General features: G+C 43.1%; 1 protein-coding gene across 8 annotated transcripts in view; it reads right to left on the bottom strand.

Moving 5' to 3' along the window:
* GLIS1 (GLIS family zinc finger 1) overlaps positions 1-25,388 on the bottom strand; it is a 203,434-nt gene that overhangs the window by 12,849 nt on the left and 165,197 nt on the right. For 7 of the 8 annotated variants that reach the window (XM_057413554.1, XM_057413559.1, XM_057413558.1 and 4 more), the window contains 3 exons: positions 23,723-23,833; positions 19,902-20,034; positions 11,554-11,704 (listed from right to left, as the gene is read on the bottom strand). In XM_057413554.1, coding sequence (XP_057269537.1) covers positions 11,554-11,704; positions 19,902-20,034; positions 23,723-23,833 — 395 coding nt within the window. The remainder of the gene's footprint in view (positions 1-11,553; positions 11,705-19,901; positions 20,035-23,722; positions 23,834-25,388) is intronic. The other variant, XM_057413557.1, reaches the window with a different exon arrangement.

Genomic DNA, 25,388 nt, shown 5'->3' with positions numbered 1-25,388 from the left:
CTAGCTCGGCACTGCTGTCACTCGCTGGAGCTCAGCAAACATTGCTGTCTGCGGGCAGCCAGTATCCTAGGAGCTGCCTGTAGCACAAGAACTTGAGCTGAAACCCTGAAAGCGCTGTGTAACACTTGACATCGCTGGAAGAGTTTCATGCAGTTGAGCAGGTCACCGTAAAATCTACCCCATTCTGCTCAGTCTCTCCCGAAGAGGGAATTTAACTTGTTTCCCAGAAGTTAAGGCAGAGTTTCTAGCCAGGAAAGAGCTTTGCTCAGGAGAAATTAGCACGAGTGGCTAGATTTGTCATCACAATGCCCACAGCTCAAGCTGGTCCCTAAAATACGATGTATGAAGTGTATGCATGTGTGAATGTGCACTGGCACGCTCTGAGGGAGTTTTTCATCAGCTAACTGTCCAGTTCCCAGTGCCATGTTTTTAATTCCCTCTGAATATCTGCCTACTAATTAGGTTGCTGTGATACTCAGGTTGTTAAAAGAGAGGAGGAATCATTCCTGATGCACAATAAAGAGATAATGCATTAGTAAGAGAAAAGAGTTTAAAAGGAGATGCCTTCTGTGAAGAAGAAACTCTAAAGTACTTAAACCAGGAACTCAGCTGGATACATTAAAAATTCCCAAGCAGTAGCTCAGGCAGATACGTTTCACTAACTAATAGGCTGGATATTTCCTGTTAATACTGTACTACAACCACAGTTTGCTTTGGTTTGGATATTAATAATAAATATATAGCATATATTTTACTTTAATTGTAACTGGTATAATTCACTCAATTTGCAGGTCCTTTGGGGGCCTTTTAATATATATCTGTGCCTATATATAGCTACAGAGAGAGATTTACAAATGAATACTCTCACACACATGTAAAAAACCTCCTTATCCTTCCTTAATTCATCAGATTCAGGGTTAAATGGAGTATTTCTGTTCAGGAGCATAAATCTTTTTGCTATGTCCCTAACTTTGTGACTAAGCTAAAAGGAATCAACAGTTCTTACAGACTACTGGCACTGCTGACGTAGCTGGACTGGTGAAACCCTGTCTTACAAGGATGCTTCGTGATAAAACACTGAGTAACTCAAACAACAAACTAACCCACTGCAAGGCTTTTACTACTCTAGTATCAGAAACCATATGTCCCTTATGTGAAAGGTAAGCTGTTAACCATGCATTCACCTTGTTCCTCTCCATTAGCTGCTACAGGCACTAATGAAGTTACTAACAAACCCTTACTGAATCCAGCAGATTTCCAGTTGCCTACTGATGGAACTGCCATTGCTCACGAATTTGCTGTCTGTAACATTTGATGCAAGTAGAAAAGCTTTTCCACCTGAAGACCCATTTTGGTGACTTTATGACAGTGGGTACTTCTCAATCCCTGTCATCCAGAGAGGTGGTCACCAAACAGCCTGTGTTCCTTACATGTGTTGGCTGGGCTTGAATGTACAGTATCTTTGGGAACAGCAGTCGTGTAGGAATAAGGCACAGCTTTCTTGAGCAATAGTAACAGAAAGGGAACTGCACAGTTGGATGCAGTTCTTATTAAGGACTGTTTATCACAGAGTGGTAAAACCAGTTCAGTTTTGATGCATTAAAGTTATCACGAGAGTTAAAACCAGTTCAAGACATACTGGAATAGGAAGACAGGGTTTTCTTTTAAAGTAGAACTGCCCAACTAGGAGCATGCCACTGACAGAAGAGTATTTAAACTGCAGTTTTTCAGATTGCAGGGGTGCTATGGAGGAGCCAGCCTCCTCTCCACTGTGTCCAAGAAACGGGAGCAACAGGGCATGCACCACAGAGAGAAGCAGGTCGGCTTGAAACAAAAGGAACATTTAGCTCACACAGCATGCCCCGGTCTGTGGCATTCATAGCCACAGGAAGGCATGGAATCAAACAAAATACCTAGTTTTTAAAAAGGGACTGAATAATTTAATGGCCAAAACCAATATTTCCATGCTAAGCAAGGGGTAATCAAATCTTGTGCTTCAGGATGTAAACTGATCGCCCAAGGAGGCAGAGAGGAATTCTCTCTCTTCACTCATCATGCAACTTCGTATGATTGACCAGGTATTGTGGGTTTTTTTCAAACTCCCTTTGAAGCACCATGTGTAGGATGGCGCTGAAGACATAATACTAGTCTTGAGGGACCTACGATTTCAGGTGGAATTGCAAAGCTAATGCATTCCTCTCCTGAGGATGCATCAGCAGACAATTAAGTAAGGGGACTAATTAGAAAAATCTTGTTTCTATAATACCTTCAGCCATACAACTGACAGAAAACTATTGGAACAACTGATCCTAACTTGGTAACATACCTTGTCCATGAGACTGCACATTCTGCACCATGCTAAACACTGTCTTCAAACACTCAGCTTCCTAAAGGCAGCTCTTGAAGTCAGATGGGATACTGCCCACGGTGCGTCGTTAAACCAAGTGTTAGACATAGACACTGAGCCAATTCCTCACCTCTACCACAAAGTATTTGTCACTCACATCAATGGGAATAGTCGGAAACTTGATCTTAACAGAAGGTTTTTTTCAAAGAGAAAAGGAAAAGTCAAAACATAGAAATTCATCTGTCTTCTCTCATTCTATAAAGTGTATGCCTTTAGGAATCTCAAACGGAATCCAAGTAAGACTTTTACATGAATTTTCTTGTGGTCATGTTTTAACAATGTATTTTGGACAGTGAAAGTTCATACTAACTGGTAAGTAAGGTCCATGTGAAGGAACTATCTAGGTGTGCCATGGGCTAGCAGTGGTCTATAGAAAAGACATCTGAAAGACCATTCCTTTCTTTTAGGACTACTTATCCTGCCACCACTTTCAGCTTCCTGAAGCAGGCAGAGATGTATCAGAATTTGTGTACCTTCACAATGCACAGCAAATGTCTTGTTCTAGTATTACTGCCACATAAAGAACCAAAAAATACATATCCACGTTGACTTTTCTGAGCTTTCTGACAAGATATCCAGCTGTGTCTTCTGTACTCACCCACAGAACTTAGTCTGAGGAACAGACAGATTTAGGCTTTGCTTTAGACAGTCTTTGTTCAAGAGCTATTCCTAGAACACAGAGCAAGAAATTGTAAAGGCAGATTTTGAGCTGATTTAAGATGAGCCTTTTCATGATCTAGTTGATCATCTCTTGACGGCCAAACCCTACATACAGGATAGTTACTTATTAAATACTGAATGGAACTGAAAATTGTAAAATAATGAAAATAAATGCAAACCAAGAGTCTTGAATACTAGCTGGGAATGAAGTGTAGCTGCAAACCAGAAATATCTAAGATAGGGATGTTTCCAATAGAAAGACTCTTTTTTTGATGATGTGATGGCTTGACTGGCAGATTCCTCAGCTAGACAAAGAACCTCAACCCATATCTCATTGGGCTCAGTGGAAACAGGACCAAATCCAGGCTGAAAAACATCTGTCCCTTATCTCAAATAGTTTTGGTATATTTTGGGTTATAAGACCATTCTCTAATACAGTTCTCATGCATAGCATAGCACGTCATTGTATCAAACAATCTTGACTATGAGAATTATGTTTAACTCATGTGATTAGGAAAAGTATACATAAAGCATGAGGGTAAGAAGCACAAAGCAAACCGGCTCTGTGTTTTATCTTGACTTGTGCAGCATTGCAGCTAGTTACAAATACTGAGGTTTTCCATGAAACCAGGTTCTACCCTAAACTCCAGCACTCCGACCATTTCATTCATAAAACCTCTCCCGCAGGCATTATAGTTATGTATATTGTGAGAAAGTCCAATTCAGTTCCAGGACCAGGAGATTATGGTTTTTAATGGGAAAAATAAAAGAAAAAAGTGAGCACTGATTTTCATCTCTTCCCATAATATTAAAAATGATGTGTAAAGCTCCGCTAATCTGGTCTCTGGATAGCGCCCAATCTCTTGCCACGTGTTTCTGTTCTGGGTCTTGCCCTCCGGGAATTTCTGTCAGCACATGCTCAGGAAACAGTTATACCCTTCACTTCTTTCTTTACCCTTTTTTCTGTAAGCCGGACTCTATCTGAAGCCCGGTGAACCTTTGCACTAATCACTGCCAGGTGCCTCTGGCTACGTTTCTGGAATGCAAGGAATCTTTTCCTTCTCTCCCTCTTTCTTCCTTTCTCCTTTTCCCCCCACTCCCTGATATATAATAAATCCTTCAAGGCAGATCACCTTGCCGGGCATCATTGCGTTTTATTACCCTTTTGTATAAACACTGAGCAAACAAGTCACTGGGCTGTGACACGCTGCCCTTCTGACAAGGCCTCAGTCTCTGCTCCATGGCTGCAAGACACGACACTGTTTCTGTTGTTGTGCTTCGGGTTTTCTCTGTTCTCCCTCTGCTCATGGCCAGCTCAAAGAGGTGGCTGCTGTTGAGACACTCGGGATCTATCCCTGGCGCTGCTACTAATGCACTGACACATCTCTGCGTGTTTCATCGTTAAAGTAGGACTGAGGCAATGACAGCCTTTCCTTAGCTTCTAGATAAACACAATATACTATTTTTCATTCAGAATACTGTCTTGCATCACTTGAATACAGTTCTACATCTTCCCCCACCCACACTCTGAGCAGTGTCAAATGAGTGCAGGAGCTAGTAGCGATGAGGAATAAGAAGGGCTTCATAAACATTCTAGAGAACACTATCCACTGGACCTGTAATGTGACTGAAGAGTCTTAGGTCATTTAATTGCTTTAGAATGCTTTTAATAATACCAGTAACAGTGATATGAAACCAGCTTTGGGTTCAAAATAACACAGGAGCCAAAGGGGTCCTTTCCTGGTACACTCAGGGGCTTTCTGCATGGTACAGAATGACTCTCTGAGATACTCACAGTCTTTTCTAACATCTACACATGCAAGAGTGTAGTTAAGTGTAAAACATAACTCAGTATTTCGTGATGCGTTTCATTACCTACACAAACTCATATACACAAACACATTTTCTTCTGTTACATGAATATCTCCTGATTGTTCTGACCTGGTATGTGCTGTTTCTGCAGAGCAGTTTATCATAGTGATCACTATGGGAGCCGTGCCCATCTAAAAGACATTTTTATTCATAAGGGTGGGTTCAATCATCTTTGAAATGAAGCTGATGAATCACTACAGTGGAAGCCACTGTAAGGGAAATTTGAAAACTTATTAACAATCTAGCAGGAAAATAGATTTCAAATGTAAAAAATCCTTATTAATGTGGTCAAAGAAACATCAAATGGATTTCAGTAAAGAGCACTGCCTTAGGTTCAAGTGATTGCCAGGAAGTCAACTACAAAGACATGCAATCAAACACAGGTATCATCTACTCCGTATTATCCGGCATGCACTGCATGCTTGACTGATCTATCTTACTTCAGTCATTTCAGGTCATTATTCCCTGGCAAATATGCAGCAGGATGCTTCCAGGTGCAGGTAGGTGCTGTACAGGTAACTAATGTCTGCTTCCTTCAAGTTTACAGTCTAAAAGGCGACATACCAAATAGTGGGAGGTGTTAAAATAACCGAACCACTTGCTCTACTGTGATAAATTACTGCGTTTGGTGTATAGGGTCTGCACCTAACTGCAAAGTTTTGCTTAGAGAGTAAAACAAAATATGAAGAAAAAAGAAAAAAAAAAATCAGCTTTACAGATGTTAAGTGTAAATTTCACTACAGGTAAAACCAGTAATGGCTAACATCATTAACACGATGCGGAAGAGCTGTGGCTGAATCCATACTAAATGCCTTCTGAGTTACTCTGACCACCTCCTTTAACCTCCCACCTTCTTCTGCAGCTGTCTTATTTCTTACTCTAAGAGAGCTTTGCTTACAGCTTCGAGATAAACTGATGAAGGTGCTCTAATGAATGTCAGTCCAGCCTTTTTAGAAACACAAATGAAATACATGTCTGCCTATTTCTGCGGTGGCCAAACACTGTTTTACCCCACGATCAAGCACTAAGTTATTCGTAACCATGTATTGTTGAAGCAAGCCTATGCTAATGCTAATTTTGCTTTAAGGGGGAGGTGGAAACTGTATAGGCCTATCTGGACATGATTATAAATGAATTCTGATCACATTTTCTACAATGAGATAAATGAATTGGGATTTGAAACCAGATGCTTTTAATTACTGAGTTTCTTTGTTACATGAACCTCAGCTCCACACCTGTACATTGTTCTTTCTTTGGACAGATGTACTGATGCCCCTTTTGCGTGCTCATATCCATAACACTGAGATAAATTATGATGGGTTCTTGGCTTCCTCCATTGAAAATGTTTTCAGCTGTCAGAGATATCTGTTTCTTGTTATTGGTTTTAGTGCTTTTGAAAGAAAGACTAAAACACTGACTTGTGTATTCTATTATAAATGAAGAGTATTCTCCAGCGGAATCCACAATGAATGAATGATGTATCTCCTTGGTCCTAGGAACTGTTATAAGAACTGTGGAGGTATTTAGTTCTCCAGAGTACTTCTAGAGAGTAAAAGTTTGTTTCCTACAAAGGTTCTAGCAACATGCCATGAGTTGCTACTCAACTTATTTATGTGAGCCCACAAACTTAAAGATTAATAGAAGTTAGACGTAAGTAGTTATAACACCCGTCTCTTAAAGTAATGAGAATTAGGTATACAAACATGTTTTCCTACCTGGCCTGGATTCTGCCAGTTCAAGGAGATGGATGATCAGGGGACTGGAGCACCTCCCATATGAAGACAGGCTGAGAAAGTTGGGACTGTTCAGCCTGGAGAAGAGAAGGCTGCGTGGAGACCTCAGAGCAGCCTTCCAGTATCTGAAGGGGGCCTATAGGGATGCTGGGGAGGGACTCTTCATTAGGGACTGTAGTGATAGGACAAGGGGTAATGGGTTAAAACTTAAACAGGGGAAGTTTAGATTGGATATAAGGAAGAAATTCTTTCCTGTTAGGGTGGTGAGGCACTGGAATAGGTTGCCCAGGGAGGTTGTGAATGCTCCATCCCTGGCAGTGCTCAAGACCAGGTTGGATGAGGTCTTGGGTGACATGGTTTAGTGTGAGGTGTCCCTGCCCATGGCAGGGGGGTTGGAACTGGATGATCTTAAGGTCCTTTCCAACCCTAACTATTCTATGATTCTATGAGATAGCATAGAAAAGAATCTCCCCCATTTCTTTTACTGGTTTTGGGGTGATTTCTTAAATCTTATCTCAAAAACAGTCATGCTTCAGAAAACTGGCTGCTTGAAAAGAGCACTGGAACTCTTACAGCCACAGTCTGAGTGTGGTCTCACCTGATGAGCAAGCACCCACCAAACCTTTTATATGCTGTCATCATCTCCCAGCTCTGCAGCTCACTGAGAGCAGGTGGAGGGGGCTGGACCACATTCTGCTTTGAAATGGAGGCACCTGAGGGGGCCCTGGCAATGTGTGTTACAAGGGCTTAGACAGGGGTAAGAGCTGGCTTACAGCCTCTTGTTGCCAATGTGTAACATGGCAGTTGTATACACAAATTTAACACACCGAGATTTTATCTTATGTATTTGTTTTCAACCTTAAACGTATCGGGAATTTCAAATCTGGTGTTTTCTGGCTGAGCAAGAAGGGAAGCTCCGTGTACCTGCTGTTACTTCATGTAAAGAGAAAGGAAGGACTAAACTGTTAACAGAGAACTCTTTACATTAAAGTATTTCTATGGTATTTGACTTAACAGGTGCTAAGTAGCAAGCAAACAAAACTGATGTTTAAGCAGCCTGATTAAAATATCTCTTTTCACTTGATTGTTCCTAAATCCTGTTTCTTGTGATTTTTGTATAGGTTAAGTGGCTCTTCAGGGGGGTCTGGAACATAGTTTGAGCTGGTTACAGTTAGCTGGTGAGAACCCCAGCAAAAGAGAGTGTGTAAATTCCTTCCTCTAACCTTGATTGCTTAATCCCTTATATTAAAGAATCACAAGATTAGATTCAGAGCTGTCATTAATCATCACCTATGGACATCGCAGATGTCTTAATCCCCCTTGTTCTTCATTTACTGTTGTGTTTACAGAGCAGAAATGGAATATAAAAAATAGTTTCACTTTCCTTTCCCTTGGAGTCACATCAACCTTCCTGATACAGTGATTATTTGTCAGTACCCCCAGCTTCTTGGAGAACATAAGTGCTGTTTGTTATGGGCAACACAAGTGACAGAGGGCCTCAGTCCCGTATAGAGGGACCATGTTCAGACCCTACAAAGTGACCTTGTTAGGTCATTAAGCTAAATTGGTGCAAATCCCTAACTTGGTGCCACCACTCAACCTCACTTAACTTTATTCCTATCAGTTTCATTTAAGCTGATAATTTATCACACTAAATAGTCTAAACTGGAATTTACAGAGATGGTTTACACTTGAAATTAAGCACATTTTAAAATGACTTAGATAGTAACAGCTAACAAAATAGTAGAAAGCAAGCCAAGTGCAACATTCACCTAAGATTTAATACCAAAAGCTGTTTTTCTGTCTTCGTTCTGCTACAAATCAAACTGGACTATTTTTGCAATGGGCAAAATGAAACTGGGTTAGACATTACACATGGCACGGGCTACAAGAAATGCTAAAATAAACCTTTGCTACCTGAAATAAAAATTAAATGTATATTTAAACCTGGATTATGACAAACCCACTTTCGGGGTGCCAAAATATTTCTCAGTCACACACTTTTAGCTTAATTAGTATCAATATGAGTAAAAATTGTGGTCTAGCATAGACCTCATGCCAGAAGTTGAGAAAATACTCTGTATTGTATAAAGCCAGTATAAATACATTTGGTAATGAAGTCAGATTTTGTTAGAACATTTTCAAGTGAATTAGATAATTTTGTCAAACTATTTAAATGTCTTAGCAAACCATTTGGAAAATTGACTGCTGCACTTGGTATTGACTTTGGCAAAGGGTGGTATAACAGAGGGCTTTTTTTAAAGAAGAAGAAAACCCCTTTAAATCAAATTCGGACTCTTATGTCAAACTGGAGTACACTATTTGTACTCTGCTTCATGTAGTTTTTGGCATCGTGCATATTTGATGACTCAGTAATTAGATTTCTTGATAGTGATCATTTGGTTCATTCCACAGACTGAAACTATGCAATCCAGGCTTGTCATCGGGCTGATTCACAGTATAGAAATTCTTTGCATTTACTTAAACATGAATGCTGAGACAGCTGACAAATGAGGCAAAACATTCTGTGTGTGCCAGAAAGCAGCTAATATGAAGGAAGGCAGTGGTGGGTGTTTCTTTCCTATTGTAGGCCATATATATTTCATGTGAGTAATGGCATACTGCTATGAACTGGCAAAAGCGTAACAGTTCTACAATTCAGTGGCTCCAAATATTAGATTATTAAGTGATTTTGCCCAGTTAACTGGATGAATGCCTTAAACAAAACTGTGCAAAATGAAATTCGAGGCCTATTAGTTCACACTAAGTTTTTCTACTTGCAATTGAAATGTCATGCGTGGGCTTTATTTCAGCAGTCATTAATAATGTAAGCATAAACAATTAGAGACAGCGAAAAGGATCTTGGACTGGGTATGACGATGCTGAATGTGGATTATTTTGAGTTTAAAAAAGGATATTTGAGATGCTGAAAAATTCCGTGTAATTATGTCATGAAACTAGATAGCCTGTTTTAAAATAACTACTCAGAAATACATGCCACTCTCCATTTTCTGATGGTTGGTTCACGGTTAGAAATCCGTTATCGTTTCACTCTTACGTTTTGTCACAGGATATTAACTATGGTGCTTCTGCAAAGACTCTACATTACGTAGGTGTATAGGCACTGAGATGATAATCAGCACTGTTGTGTCCTCTGAGAAAGAATAGTGACTGCACTAGACCTGAAAACAGCAGACATCAACGGTGCCGTCACCTCTGGTCTAAGCAAATGCTCAAAATGCTGTAGCAGGAGCGCAGTGAGAAACTCAGCTCACTCAAGCATGGTGTTTCTGGAAGGGAGACATGAAGGGCACCAAGAATTTATCAGTGAGCTTCAGGCCCCTCAAACTGAAAGACTGTTGCCCTCAGTCTGGTCAAGTCTTTGCTTTCATTTCTTATGAACTTCACCTGGATGTGAAGTGCCTCAGAAACAAATCCACCTCCCTGAGAGCTTATTAAATCCTTCCCATAGTATATATCCCTACTTCACTTTATTCTTCGCTGGAATTTTTTGCCTTAACTCCCCTGGGAACCAACTCCAAGGGGGAACAGCTGAGCAGCACGCTGGGGAGGACTGATAGGAAAGGATCCTACTCCCCCAGGCTCAAGTAGTCCCATTCTGCTCATGGATTACCTTCACCCTGGACTGTCTCTATTCCTCCTATTTGTGCTCACTGCCTTCTCCACTACAGAAAGCTTTGTATGTACCTAGTGTAATTTCCATCTAAATAGCATTCCCAATGCCTTCTGTTGCCCATGACTCCGCCATGGGCATGAGTCTGCCAACAGGAAATACAAAGCTGGGAATGCGGGTGGCAGGGCAGGGAAGGAAAAGGGCTGGGCATAGGCATCTTATGTGACAGGGACAGGATGAGTCCGTTCCTGTGAGCATCACACACTGGGAGGGAGCACTGGTACCTGCTACTGGCATAGGTCAAAAGAGATGGCTGACTGAGGAACAGGGTACAGAAGCTAAGGTTGTTACAAGGGGGATGGGTCAGTGACAGGACTAGGATGGGAAAACTCTACATTCAGTTGCTGTATTCAGTAAAGAACCCCAAAGTATTTTTAGGAATGAAAATCCCTGAATCTCTCTGTATCGCAGGTTCCCATCAGTAAAGCCAAATCAGAGTCCCCTCCCTGTCCCAGGTGCTGGGAAATAATACTGTAAGTTTGATGTTTAATTTACATGAGGCTAGGTGCCAAAAAAAGCCTGACCAAAAAGATTAGAGCATAATTTTGTGGCTTACAGAGATTCTTTACTGTTGAGACGTTATGATATCCTTGAGCAAATGGTACTCTAGAAATGTGAAATACCGTAGCAATGCAATGCAATCCATACTGTAGCAACAGAATCTATGTATCAGAGTGATAATACACTCTTCCCTACTTAGGATCTCGCTGATTAACGCCCACTGTTGAGAAATGTGTTACAGAAAATCTTATCAGAGAGCAAGGAAGTGAGAAAACTTGCTGCTCTGACACTAAGTCTTACTAAGGTGAACACTGCCTTATTCCTGAGTCATGGTCTGGGGGTTTCCCCTTTGAGAGAGTTCTCCTTTGAGCTGAGAAAAATTATCTGCACCTATCCAAACCTGTCAGAAGTCACCAAGGAAGAATAAAGAAAAAACAGAACCTAAATGCAATTGCATGCTATGGAGAAACAAGGCCAAAGCCCTGAATAACCTGATAATAAAGTCGAAGTTTGCTCTGCTTTGCACAGAGGATGGATGACGTGACCTTCTGAGGTTTCTTTAAAACTAGATTATTCTGATTCTAAACCAAACAGAATCAGTTTGGGCCAGTGTTTTCCATTGGAACAGCATCCATACGAAGTAAAATACACAATTAATTATTCATTATCATCTTTCACACACATACCCATCCCTGGCACTCTCCAACGGTGACTGGTGGTGATGTGGGCTGGAAAGGGTAGAGTCGAGTGGATGCTGTCTTGAAGGGATGTCGTGAGGAGGTGGCAATATACCTGGTGAGGGACCGTTATGGTTAGCGCTGGAGCCACTGTACATGCCTGTGAACACACAGCATATTGCAAAATCAAATAAGCAAGAAAACATCCAAATAAGTCCTGGAGAGTCCCCAGCTCCTTCCCTGTTCCTCCACCTGACCCCGAGACACACACACAGCAGCCCGCTTTGGCTGGGGGAGTCACCTGCATGGTGCCCCGTATGTCAGTGAGTCCTGCTGTGCTTGGAACAGCACTCAAAGTTGTACCGAGGCGTTTTGACATGCGTCTCTCCTGCAGCCCTCAGGTGGTCCGCTTCTTCCTTGCTCTGACTGCAGACCTGTAAGCGCTCCTCCTGCCAGCCAGCAGGACTTGGCAGGACTCCCACCCTGCCCTTACACCACTTCTGAGTGAGAACCTGCCGTGCTCAGTTGTTTGCAGCATGATGGAGCTCATTTGACAGCAGAGCGGTACCTGATACCAACATCACATCAGACCCTGAACTCAGAGCACTGTGTTTGCATAAGGGGGGGTCAGGACCTGGGTTTTGGGGTTGTTTTTTTTGTTGGTAATTTCAAACTTTTTAACTTGACTTTCAAGCAGGAGAAATTTGTAGTGAGACCATGAAAACAAAAGGTTTACACAGAGGTACTGAAGGATGTTAATGTTCCATTTTGGGGTGTACTCTGGCTACTCTCCTCTACCATGGCAGTCAGGCACCAATAGCCAAGTGTCTGCCATGCCCTCAAGTATGCACTTTGTTGAGGAAGGTTTGTCCAGGACTCTTGGATTAAGATTTTTCTTATCATCTCCCTTCTAAAGAGTAAGCCGTGCACTAAGACAGACCTAAGGGATCAGGGCCTTGACACTGACTTTTGGCATGAAGACTGCACTGTGGGCCAGTCTCTGTAATGAGGGGAGCTCACGGAAGTGCTTGCTGCCTAGAGTTACAAATGCTGTTTGTAAATGCCACCCTATCACAGGGGGAAAACAGGACTGCCTCCTGGTCGACACAAGTCTTGACAAAACCTAGCCTGTCTTTTCTCTATTTCTCCTCCCTTCTCCTCCTGTTCTTAAAGCTTGCCTACAATGTACCTCCCAGTGTTTTGGCCAGGGAATCTGCACACAGTGGAGGAATGGAGCAAGCACTCACATTGTATTCTGAAGGCTGTAGGGAGCAAATGAAGTTTGCTGTCCTGTAGTGTGAAGCTATACAGCACAGATGACCCCATACCCTCTCTGAGGTCTGCATTCTCTCCCCCTGTAGCACCCATCTTTCCCGTTACACTGCAAGCAGAACTACACATTCAGGAAGCTGTGTGTCAGCTCTGCTGGCTACGTCCCATGTCACTGACAGGGTTCTGGATGGCACTTCCCCCAAACCTCGCAGTGACATGGAACAACCAGAAGACAACATGAAAATCTGGAGCTGTGGGGAATGTGTGAGAGCCCTCTGGGCAGATAAGCAACGGCTGAAGGTCAGCATCTGTTTCTGAAGAGCAGATCCACTAAGGCAAGATTCCAGCCACCTTTGTCAGGGACTTAGGATGAGTCAAAAGCCTCTCATGAACAATGAGTCCTCAGCTGTTGGACAGATCTAAAGCAACAAAAATGAACCACATCATCTCCGTCTCCCACGAGACAGAACATTTGTCAATCAGCCAGTGAAACCAAGTTGCTTTCTGCACCAAAAGCCCGACAGAAGGGGCTTTAAGAAGTCAGATGTTCCCAGGTGATGCTAGGATTTATTTGTCAAACCCTCTTTTGAGAACAGTAAGTCAGTAGCTAGGATGCTATGTTGTAAAAATGGCATTTTTCTACTGGTGGCTTTGGTCCATTTTATAATACAATAATTTCCACTCCCCCAGATCCTCACTGTTCATACATTCATTATCAGGCTTGGAGGATGAGCCAAATACCAATTTGACCTTGTCTGTACTGTGTCATTTCACACTTCAGCTGCATCTCCTACAACACACAGTGCAGGTATATTGGCAGCACAGCCCGAAGGAAACTGCTGAACCTAAAACAAGATGTTTGTGCTCTCTAAGGCTGGCAGACGGTTACTGGCCCCTGTCAATAACTCACACAAAAAGCTCAAAACCCCTCAGAAGGTAGTTTTAGCAGTGTGGTGGCCAGTAAACACACTCCAATGGTTTACCTTACATTCCCACCCAGAACAGTTCACGAACGTTAAAGGTATCTCTCCTGGCCCATTCCTTAGTGTTGCAGCTATTGAGCACAGTGCAATTCTTTGCTTGAGGTAGATGAGAAAAAGTAGCAGAGCACTTACAATCAGCATACTCCTCTAGAGAAGCAAGAAGATGTTAAACACCCCCCCCCATCCAGATGTCCAGGAGCCAAGTCCTGCATGATCCCATGCACTCAAAGCCTCCTCATCAGAAAACCAAATGAAACCATAATCCCTGTCACCCCTAGTTTCTGTCATACCCAGCCACTATGCAGAGGAGTTCACCCATCTGCCCACTGTTGGCTCTGAAGAGTAATGCTTGGACCTCCTCTCCTGGATAAAGCAGGGTTTCTCCCATCTACCCTGAATCTATCCAACTTTTGACTTACTGATCACACCTCCTCTGGAAAAGGTCCCTGCTTGGAGCATGTGTGTGCTGCGGCTTGCAGGGTTTGTTCATCAGTGACTTTTCCTCTTCCTACATCTTTTACTTACCACAATGCCTTCACTCACGCTCAGTTTGACACATGGAGTCTCTTGTTCTCACATCCCCTCACCCCCCTTCCACACCGCAGCTTGTGCAGCCTCACCCCAGAAGCTGCCGGCTCCCCTTGCACTGACACCCCTCTCCATAGCATCACCCAATCAACAGCCGGCCACAAGATGAGGGTAAATCCAGCTGGCCCCTGTGACACTGCCAGATGTGGTGCTCCACGTGTGCTGCCTGCTGCCAAGCAGCGTGTGTCACAGCTGAGCCTCTCCCGCGGCGGGAGCACTGATTTTGGGTGCCACTCTCTGGTAGCCAGCTGCCAGTACTCATGAAGCTTGTCAGAAGGCAGTTATCTGTGAGGAATTTGTCAAATGCTGCTGAGCTTGGCTCAGGGGTTTCAAAAGGGACTGTGGGGCAGGGGGGTGACACACATGTGGGCAGAGAGGGGAGCAGAATGATTGCATCGGCCGTGCTTCCTAAGGAACTGAGACCAAACCCGGATCCGACGTGTATGGTGTGTGTCCCTCAGGGACAGGGCTAGCGGGGGAATGGGGGAGCTGGCATCAGACAGTGTGCTCCTGGGCTGGGTGGTGAGGCTCTGAGACTGCACAGCTTACCATTTGGGTGAGGGCTGCACCCACCCCTGAAGCTTCTGGATGGAGAGAAAGCCAAAACACGAGCCAACACAGACAAAGAATCAACCCTATTGTTCACTTGCTTCGCTTGCAAGGGGAGTCTGCCTGTAATTAAGAGTGCTTTGAGGGCCGTGTGGCACACACAATGGAAGATGGGGTTCACTATGCGATTCCATGTGAGTCTGCAATGAGACATTAGTCATTTCTGTTGAGTCACTGAGAACCACACTGGTACTTACTTGAAGTTAAAAGTTATCTCTTACACAGTGCAAAAGAAGGGCACTCCAACAGAACATTAACGTCCCTCAGAGGGACAGACCTCGCTGTGGTCATGGCACTGTGCAGGGCGCTGTTCTTGGCGCTGTGAATGCTATCAGCTCTCAGTCATTTATGCTGCCACTGGAATTCATTTTGACATGTTTTTATTGCAGACTTCAGGCCCTCGAAGTCTGGAGCTGCTGTCACTGATTCCGTGTCTACCCAATGGTGTGTTCGTGGGTGTTAAGCTCAAAGATGGTGCTTTAAGAAGGACATATTAGCAGTGGCTGCTTATCAGGAAAGAGAGGGTGAGCTGCCTCATTCAGGGAGGCAGGAGGTATCTGCTGCTATGAGGGTGTGTGATGTCCTCCCCACTGCCAAGCCTTAACAGAAAGGTTTTGTTTGAGGGGAGAGAAATGCTGTCTTTAATGAAGATCCCATTTCCCCTTTGAGGAAATGAGGTGCCTCTACAATGGAATAAGTGAAGGAGAGAAGAGCAGTTGCAATTCCAGCCTCAGCATAATTTTCAATACTTCTGCTTTGGCTCCTTTTACAGTTTTTCTACCTTTTTTTCAGCAGTGAGCTATAATATTCTGAGTACCAGACGTCAAACAGAAGCCTTTGGAGCTGTTAGGAATGACTGTTTCTGCAAGTACAACCCACTTCAGGACTGTGCACCTTGGGCCTCTTCATGCATTGACCATCTTAGCTTGTAAATATATGTCATCAATCAATATTTTAAATGGCTTGGCCTTTAACCTTAACATCTGCTGCCAAAGCAGTACTCCGGCATCTGTGACAAGCAGCCTTTTCTTAACCCAGCTTTATGCTAACTGAGACCAGAAAAACAATAATAAAACATGCCCAGAGAAAATGCCCAAGTGGAATTACCTCAATGGAGACACTTCCTCTGCAGGGAAAGCGACACGAGCGCACAGCTAGAGCTGAATGTTCGCAGCCATGAAGAATCTTACTTATGAGGAGGGAAAAAAGAGGAAGTTCTAAGGAAACAATGGGTTCTTCTGGCTGCAAAACATTCTTTTGCTCACTGTCTTACCCTAAGCACAAACCTGCTTTGAAGTCAGGCACAAGGGATGGGAGCTTTTGAAATATTTCACTTTTCCTGGGATTGGTTTTCATCCCTGACATATTTAAAATGTGCTTTAACTTGGAGAAAGACAAAACTGAAACTCTCCAGGAATCCAAGCGATCCCTAAAGCCCAGAGCTCTGCACATTAATAATGTGGTTTCTTGGGGAGGGGAGGGGAAAAGAAACCAACCCAAAACTCAAAACAAAAACCCCAAACCATGAACATTTTCGTATTTCCAAGTGGAATCAAGAGGACATCATACGCTGTACTTAGCCATGAATATCCTGTACAGAATACTGGAGCTGATTTCTCCAGGAATATTAGCTCTGATTGTCTGAAAGGGCAAATATGCAACCATTGCAGACAGTGGCTGCAGAGGTGGCAGCAGGAATGTCCTTATGGTTTAATTCTGTAAGGAGCAGCACTTTAGTTTATGTACCCTAAATTATGACAGAGGAACAGGTTTGCCTATGGAATTGTACTACACATAGTAGGAAGAAACTTCTGTTTCGCTGTAAAACAGTATTTCAAATCTTGATTTATTTTCCCTGGCACTTCTTCATACCGTGCATGTGATGGGGTCTCATATGGGGTGACCCAATGGAAGCATTGGGGAAGAATTACTGGGTTTTTTACAACATCCTGGTGATGGATTGATGTAATCAGCAAAGAAATTGTATCAGAGAAGAGCAGTGTTAGTGATAGACAAAAGCTTTCATTTCACAAGAGGTTCTTGGAGATGACACTGAGAGGTTAGGGGTGGTCTGTTTATCTGCAAGCAAATAACTTCTTCCCTGTTTTATTGTCGTCACTTGAAATCTGAGGCTATTTCTGAGGTTCTTAAGTGAAGCCTGTTCTGAGGGAAACATCCCTGGTCTGGCCTGTCCTGCCTGGAAGTGAGAGGCCAAGCCATGGCGAGGGTGGAGAGCAGAGACCTCGTGCTGCCCTCACAGACCTCAAGAGTGCAGATGACAGCGGTAGAGAAGGGAAAGAATCCCCCCAAGTCCCTCCAGCTTTCTGCCACTTTTCAAGGAGCCACATATAGACCGTGAGTGCAGGCTCCCAAGGGAACAACGTTGGGAGAATGATGGGTTGTTTCCCTTTCTCCTCCATTCTGTTCACCAGTTACATTCCAACATTTTAGCACAACTTGAACTAGAAAGGAGAACGGATGTCAAGCAGGATGCATTTCTTGGGTTAGTTTTTAAGGTCTTGCCTAAGTAATGTTTAGTACTTTATTGCTTTGCTCTTTCAAAGCAAAATACATTTAATAAAGTGCATCAGTTCTTCCCTTGGTGCAGAGGAACCAGCACCAGGCACTTTTGTTTTCTAATCCCAGTTTACCATTGGATTTCAATAAGCCTCAATAGAAACAAGCCAGGGTTTCGCTGGAAAGCTTGTACTCAGTTACTAAATCAATTTAAAACTTATTTAGCAATAGCAAGTCAAGCCTCTCCTCACAGTGGAATTGAAAGAGGATAAAGTCCTCTCAAATCAAGGTTAATTTAGCTCTGAATTAAATAATTGTATGAATAATGTTGGATTTTAATAGCACTGAACTTTTCCAATATTGACCAAGTTTGAAAGAAAAGTCTTCAAAAATGCCATCCCTGCACTTTTGTGTCTCACCTTGGCTCTGGTCTGCAATCTGAAGACTTTGCCCTATGAGGAAAGCCTGAGAGAGCTGGGCTTGTTCAGCCTGGAGAAGACAAGGCTCTGGGGAGACCTTATTGTGGCCTTCCAGTGTATAAATGGGGACTGTAAGAAAGATGGGGACAAGCTTTTTAGCAGGGCCTGTTGCGATAGGACAAGGGGTGATGGTTTTAAACTGAAAGAGGAGAGATTCAGACTTGATGCAAGGAAGAAATCTTTTACAATGAGGGTGCTGAGGCGCTGGCACAGGGTGCCCAGAGAAGCTGTGGCTGCCCCATCCCTGGCAGTGTTCAAGGCCAGGCTGGACAGGGCTTGGAGCAAGCTGCTCTAGTGGAAGGTGTCCCTGCCCATGGCAGGGGTTGGAACTGGATGAGCTTTAAGGTCCCTTCCAACCCAAACAATTCTGTGATTTTATGATTCAAACTGTCCTCCACTTTTAGGCAGAGCATGCGGTATACCAGCCTCCAAGTTCCTTGTCCCCAGATTAGGAACAGTCTGTCCAAAACTTAGTATGCATTATTAGTTAAACAGTGAGAGAAGGAAAATGTGATTAATAAATGTTACATCTTTTTTCCTGGAGATTCTCTACAGTCCATACAATGTGCAAGGTATAAAATGCCACCATCCATCCATCCATCCATCCCATTTCCAATGTGCAGCTGTCATTAAAAAATGAGTTAAAAATAGAGGGATGCATCTGGAACATGAGAGAGAATCACCCAAGAAAACACAGTGACAGCTTCTTCATCAAGTGAATGGTGCAGTCTGGAGTTTCGTGCATAGTATTGGTTACCCATCCCAAAATGGATATTACAGAGTTAGAGAAGTTTCAAAGGCAGTAACATGAATGGTTCTCTAAAAGCAGGTTCCACAAAGCAGACCAAGTAACTGTCTATGTGCATATTTTTCTCATGGAACATCATCTGAAAGTTGCATGTTCAAAATTAATCAAGAAAAGTAAAAGCCCCCCCTCCCCAAAATAAGGGCTCTGTAACTCAGTGATTGATAGATGATGTTGCTGAAGGCAAGAATAAGTATGAAAATCAGAAAAGGGGATAAATAGTTATATGGACAGAAAGAGATTTGAGAGTGAAAACACCTAAATGAAACGTTCCTCACACTAATCTCTACAATCAGTGGAGGGATACGAGTGCCTTTACAAGGTGAGGCAGATCACATTAAATTCATGGCCTTTGAGAGTTCCTCTTTCTCTCAGCTGGCTAAACAAAGAACCTGAGATTGCTACATCCCCGATTTGGGAGCCTCCACTGAGGTTCAGAAGTTGCGAACCTAGATGTTATTTTCTGCAGAAGGGAATGGAAGCATCTTTTCTCTTCCTGTAAGATGTATGGAACTGCCTAAGGTCCCTGAAAGGGGCCAGCTCTTGTTCAACCCACAAGAAAGAAAAGACAGACAAGAAGGAATGAAAGAAAGATTAAATACTAGAAAAGATAATTGAACCAGCATGTCTGACATTTCACATTCAAGCTTTGCTCCATTCATACATCACCATATTATTTGTTACAACCACACAGTGCATGATAATACACAGCCTCATCAACTTTTCTGCAGCTCCTGAAGAGCTGAAAACCCTTATGGCTGCTTGCCTTTGTCTTTGCTAGAGCACTCGTTTGGCTTCAGGAAAGCTCACGCACCTGCACTCTGCTCAAGCCAAGGCAAACTTCTAAATGGACAGAGGCTGACCTTCAGCAGGGCTGCTACACCCCTCATATGAAATTAATAGGAGCCATTTGGCTGACTCACTCTGCTAAAAAAACCACTCAGGCCTTAGTAAACAACTCCCAAATTAGTTAATTTTATTTCCTGGGTTGGGTTGGGGTTTTTTTCATCTTCTATAGCGGCAAATCAGACCCAAAAGCTTTTCTGGTTTAGATCCTCTATTACATGACGTATTTAACACCATACGCATTTGAAGTATTCTTACCTGTAATTAAATCATGATGACCTACAGATCTACCACACTTGCCATCCAAAATGTGTTGTGAAGATGTGTGGAGCTGTTGCATAGCTAAGCATTCACTTAGTACATCTTGCTCAATGTCGGTACAGGAATTTAGCTACAAGAGGAGGATAAAACAAAACATTTTATTCCAATGTAAATCAAATTACTTTTAATTAAATTAATATCTCTTTCTGCTTAAAGATTTGTATAGAAGGAAGGAATAAAATGTCATTCTTAGGAACTCGGTGTAATTACTTAGCATTTTCAATTAGAGATAATTTGGGTTTTTTCAAGTGCAGAAGTTAAATGTGCTAATCTGAAATCAGCAACAGTTTGCTTCAGAAAATGACGTCCCCTGTGTTTCTTCAACCCTTCCCGAGCAATCTAACTTCATATTTTCAAGCTTTCCGTAGTTCCTTGGGTTCTGTGGCAAAAGGATTGCCTCACCTTGTAACTGTGACACTTGGAAAGACAGCTGATAGGGAAAGAAAAGCGCTTGTGCTTATCAGATTAGGACTGGCGGAATAATGCGCTGTCAGTAACGGGTAGGAGGTATCACCGATACATCAGCTGTGCTCCATGTAAATGAAAGCTCTGGCACAAGTGTCTGAAGCAAACTCTTGCAAACCACAACGTCGATCATATTAAAACCAGCAGGAGAGGAGAATTAAGAAAGAAAAGCATTTCTAATTCTCTTTCAAACATGCTGATGCTGCCAAGCTTTTGCCATAATATAGTGCTCACATTACACAAACAGCCATCATATTCTATAGCCATTAATAAATAGTTATTGTCTTTGCGTTTACAGTTTTGCATACCGATCTCCCCTGGGTTTGGTTATTCTAAAAGGTCCAGGCAAACCTATTCAGACCTCTGCTGTACAGCCATTTGTTCCTTCAAGATAAACATCTAACTTTTGGATCACAAAGTGCATCTGCAGCCAATTACATTTAAACTACTACTAAATTAACAGCTAACTTTCTCCTATTTTGCTCTTGTAAAGCCTTGCAGAACAACCAAATATTACCACTGCAGTCATCTCCTAAGTTATGAACTAAATACTCAGGATTCCTTTGATGTCAGTGTAAGCTCAGGCATTTTGCTTTGTGTCAGAGGTGGCACATTTTGGTAGCATGTATCAACCAAGTCATGTGGGCAGAGCAGCCAGTTAACTTTTCTGTCTTGGCTAAGCCATTTCCACTCAGAACTCCCAGGAAGCTGATGCCAATGGACAACTGCCTTTGCTGAGTTATAACCAAAAACCAGCCAGTGAGTGTAAACAGCCTGTTCCCCTTTTTCCCTAATCTGAAATCCAAAGAAGACTGTCACTGTTTCAGTAACACTGAGATTTACTTAGCTGTGAAAGGGGCTTTTCCCCATACATTTCAGTGAAATATTGGGGGGGGGGGGGAGTGCATGTGTGTGTATTATTTCTTCATGAGTCACATTTGCTTTGGTCCCTTTTAAGGGGACCCTGATTTTTGCAGTTTAAATCTGCTGCTTTTGCAGATGCCTTTTAAGTTCAAGGGAAAAAGACACAGGATCAAGTACTCATAAAGTTATCATGGATAAATGAGACAGGAAATCTGAAGATGATTTCCAACCACTGGAGGAGTGCAGATTTAGGCTGGTCTACCAAATAAGGTGTGGGAGGCAAGGAACTACCATTATTTTAAGATAGACTTGATAAGTCTATGGGAGGGTGTGTATATGAATGCAGGAAAACTCCTCAAGCTAGGAGATTAAGAAAGATGAAACTCTGGATATTTGATGTCTCAGTACATGCAAGCAACTTGAGTTTGCAATCTGTGTGTACCACATTTGTCCTATATGGATTCCGTGCCTAAGACCTCCGCTGTTTATGCAGGAAATACTTCATACAACTTAATGCAAAATTTGGATTTAGTGTTTTTTCTCACCTTCCACCATAGAAGTGGAAATAGAAGTGTCCCTCATCAGGTGACAAGCCTCACAGGGTGTAACACCAGGGACTGTATCTTTGCTCAGATATAAAGGATGTTAACGTGTTAATGCACTCAGCCCAATACCCAGCGCTGAACAAATGATATTCGTGCTAGGTAACAGGAAATAATTCCCTCCTTCCTTTCCCAAGAATATGTCAGGAAGGAAAGATGGGGGGTTCTCTCCTTTGGAACAGGGAGCATGGTTGCTTTCATGCACCTCTTTCTGTGGGCACTTACTGCTATGGCTTTCTGACTCTTTCTCTCACTAAACCCTAAACGCTGCTGTAGGGAAGTGTTGGGAGCTTTGTTGACCTGTGGTGTGGCAGGCATGTGCATAGCAAACCCTGTGGAACCTTCTAAAGTAAAACTACATGGCCTGATAATATAACAGTGGGCTGGCAAACTAGGCAGTCCTGTCCACTCCTGCCAGGCCAAACAGAAGTTCTGACTGGACCCAATATGCAGAGACAACAGATGCATTTCTGTGGACATCTGGATAGGTGCTAGGCGTGAATTACTCCCAGGCACAAAGCTCAGGGAGTAATGGGTGCTTCTTGACTGACTGACTGAAACAGTGTGCACAATGTTGGACATTGATGTTTTAGACGCTGTTACTCAGTCTGCATGCACCTGATGCAGAGCAGGGATTGTGGGGAGGACTGGGGGACCGACAGCTGTCCTAGGAAAGGGGACTGCACGTTCAGGTTGGTGAATCTAGCCAAGTGAAAACTGTAAAAGAGAAGCAGCAGGAGTGTAAGAGAGGGGGCATGGCTGACACAAGGACAAATCACTACGAAGTCACCACAGTTGTATTCAAGCAGGAGAATGAGGTCTTCCTGACATTCCAAAGTCCTCAACTAAGATCACCTGTGTTCTCCTGCTGTCTCTTCCTTCCACATGTTCCTCCCTTTGCTCTCCAGCATTTCTAATTTTCACCTTGGACATTTTTCCAAGCTAGCTGCTCCTAGCTCTGTCCTGACAGGCTGTCATATCTGCTGTCCTCCATCCTTTAAACACCTGCATCCTTTAAACGTGCCTGGCTGTCTCATCTGTGATGCTCTTGGCAGTGGCAAGGCAGCTGGGGGAAGAGGCCATTGCTGCTTATTGAAGTAATCATAATGGTTTACTACGGCCTGGGTTCCCTGCCACTTCTGGGCCTCAAGTATGCTCATGGCTTGTCCCAGACCAGCTCTGTAGGGTCCCAATCATCCTTTTACAAACTGAGTATATAAATGTGTAATAAACAAGTCTCTGATGCCGAGCTGGTGCCTGTGGGCATCCCCATTCAATCATGAGTTCAGGATTTAGGCCACAGAAACCAAAATACTTATTTGAATCTAATACTAGTGAAAACATAACTAGCAGTCTGGGTTTGGAATGATTTATAAATGCATTTGTAATACAGATGTGGTGGGAAAAGTGGAGGTTTTCATTCTCCTCTATTACAAGTGCTCCTTTCCTGACATTTCCATAGTATCCTGGCTTCGTTTCCTTTGTGTTGTAGATGATCTACCAACATGTATTTATTAGCTGATGGCAGAGACCCAATGCATGGACATTTTAAGTGAATGACAGCAGAATTTGGGCTTGTGTATGTAAGATGAATAGGAAAGAAATGCAGACCAAACTCTAAGTTGGGTGGTAGCCTTGAAGGTGCAGCAGGATAAGGTGGACTGGTTAACAGCAGGAATTGCAACCCAACAGGAAGATGAACTCAACTGAAATTTTCCTTTAGCAATATTCCAGAAGAACTCCGATTTGGAAGTACATGAACTAAAGGTAAGTTAAACATAACTGCATGGAGGAGATGTGTGATGTGTCACCTCCTCCTGGTCTTACCTTCTTACGCACCTGCTGTTCTTTGGCAGAATGAGCTTTCACGTGCTTGCGCAGGGAGCTGGGGTCGGTGTAGCGTTTGGAGCAGCCAGGAATCTGACAGGCATAGGGCTTCTGTAAACGTGAGCAAAGGGAAAAGAGTTCACATTCCTCTGCATGTCTGCAGTCAGCACACGGAGCTGAGGGACGGCTGGGTCTGTGCAACACAGTGTTAAGCCTGAGCTGTTTGCTCTGCTGTTTCCACGTTTGCTCTGTCTCCACTTTGCACACAAGCCTGACATGATGCAAATAGAAGCACATTGAGAGCTCTGATTTTGCACTCTGTGCAGGCACTGAGAGCGCTTGACACATCGATACTCTGGCATGTTGGGTATAGATTACTGGGCTGGATTAGATGCTAATGAGCTGTAACCCAATGGGGTTTTCCCTAGCATTTAAAGTAGACAAAATGATCCTCAGATTACCCAGTGCCATTATAAATACAGAAGCTCTGGGTTTGAGTCCTGATTTACATAGTTTTTACAGTGTTCCATATACAGCAGAACAAAACTTGTGGCATGGCACATTTGATTGCCTTCATACCTTGTTCCTGTTTTGAATAACAACAGCAATGTTTTTCTTTTTATAACTCCTAACCAAACAACCTGCATCAAACATTAACATCTGAGCAAATCAATACAGAAAGAAAAACCCACTGTTGTTGATACTGTTGGGAAGAACTTCCCAGCTGGTTTTGGCATGGAGCAGAGCTTGCTGCTTTTGTGTGTAGGAGCAGTATTGAGCACTACCTCCTGGGAAAGCCATCTGAGTCTGGGCGGGCAGTTCCAGTGCTCTCCTCTCATGGGAAAATGAATAAATAAATGAATAAGGATGCTCCAGTTTAACCGCTGGTTCTGGGGTCCCAATGACTGAAAGCCTCACCAAGTTCTAGTCATGCCTATTCCCAACACATGAGACATCATCTCTGTGTTACAGAATAACCTACAAATGGATGTGCAATTTCCAAGTTAAGCAAAAGGACTCTGGTGCTTGTTATTAAGTAACCATTGACTTCAGTGTAGGAAAGAGTGCTGCAGGTCAGAGCTCACAGAGGTTTAAAGTTGAGCAGAACGTTCATTTCTATTCTGTTTCCTTGCCTCATCTGTCAGCACTACCCTAGCCTGCTCACTTGGACCAGTGAGACCTTTCGGTGTCTTCTCAATGGTAGAGAACCGGTTTGTCAGGACCTCAGTGTCACACTCTTCGATCCTCCTTGGTTTCAGCCAGAGGATGCACAAAGGGAAATAAAACCCCACAGGTTTTGGGAGAAGCGACTGTGAGGTCCTTTAAACGACTTCCTCTGCTCCTGGAGGGGTGACGACATGCCCTTGTTACCGCAGGGACACATAGGTTCTCTTTGTTCTGGAGAAGGATCTACTTCCACATGATTTAGTAGAGATTCGATCAAACTACACCAGTAAGTCTCTGAAATGATTTACAGATTCTCCTTTTGGACAAGATGAATGATGGGGTGACCTACACTGAGAAGCTTCAGAACCAATTCCAAATGCCCTCAATAAGGAATAAGCAGTCTATATAAACCCCTTTTCTTTGTGAGTACCTCCAGAGGATAAGTGTTGCTGCTCTGTCCAGCCAGCAGGAAATTTCTGAAGGAATAATAGAATCATTC

This window comes from Pezoporus wallicus, unplaced genomic scaffold, assembly GCF_028554395.1.
Source record: "Pezoporus wallicus isolate ANWC-B61680 ecotype Strahan unplaced genomic scaffold, APGP_CSIRO_Pwel_v1 contig_13740, whole genome shotgun sequence".
NCBI lineage: Eukaryota > Metazoa > Chordata > Aves > Psittaciformes > Psittacidae > Pezoporus > Pezoporus wallicus.
This window is presented reverse-complemented; position numbering and strand designations above follow the sequence as displayed.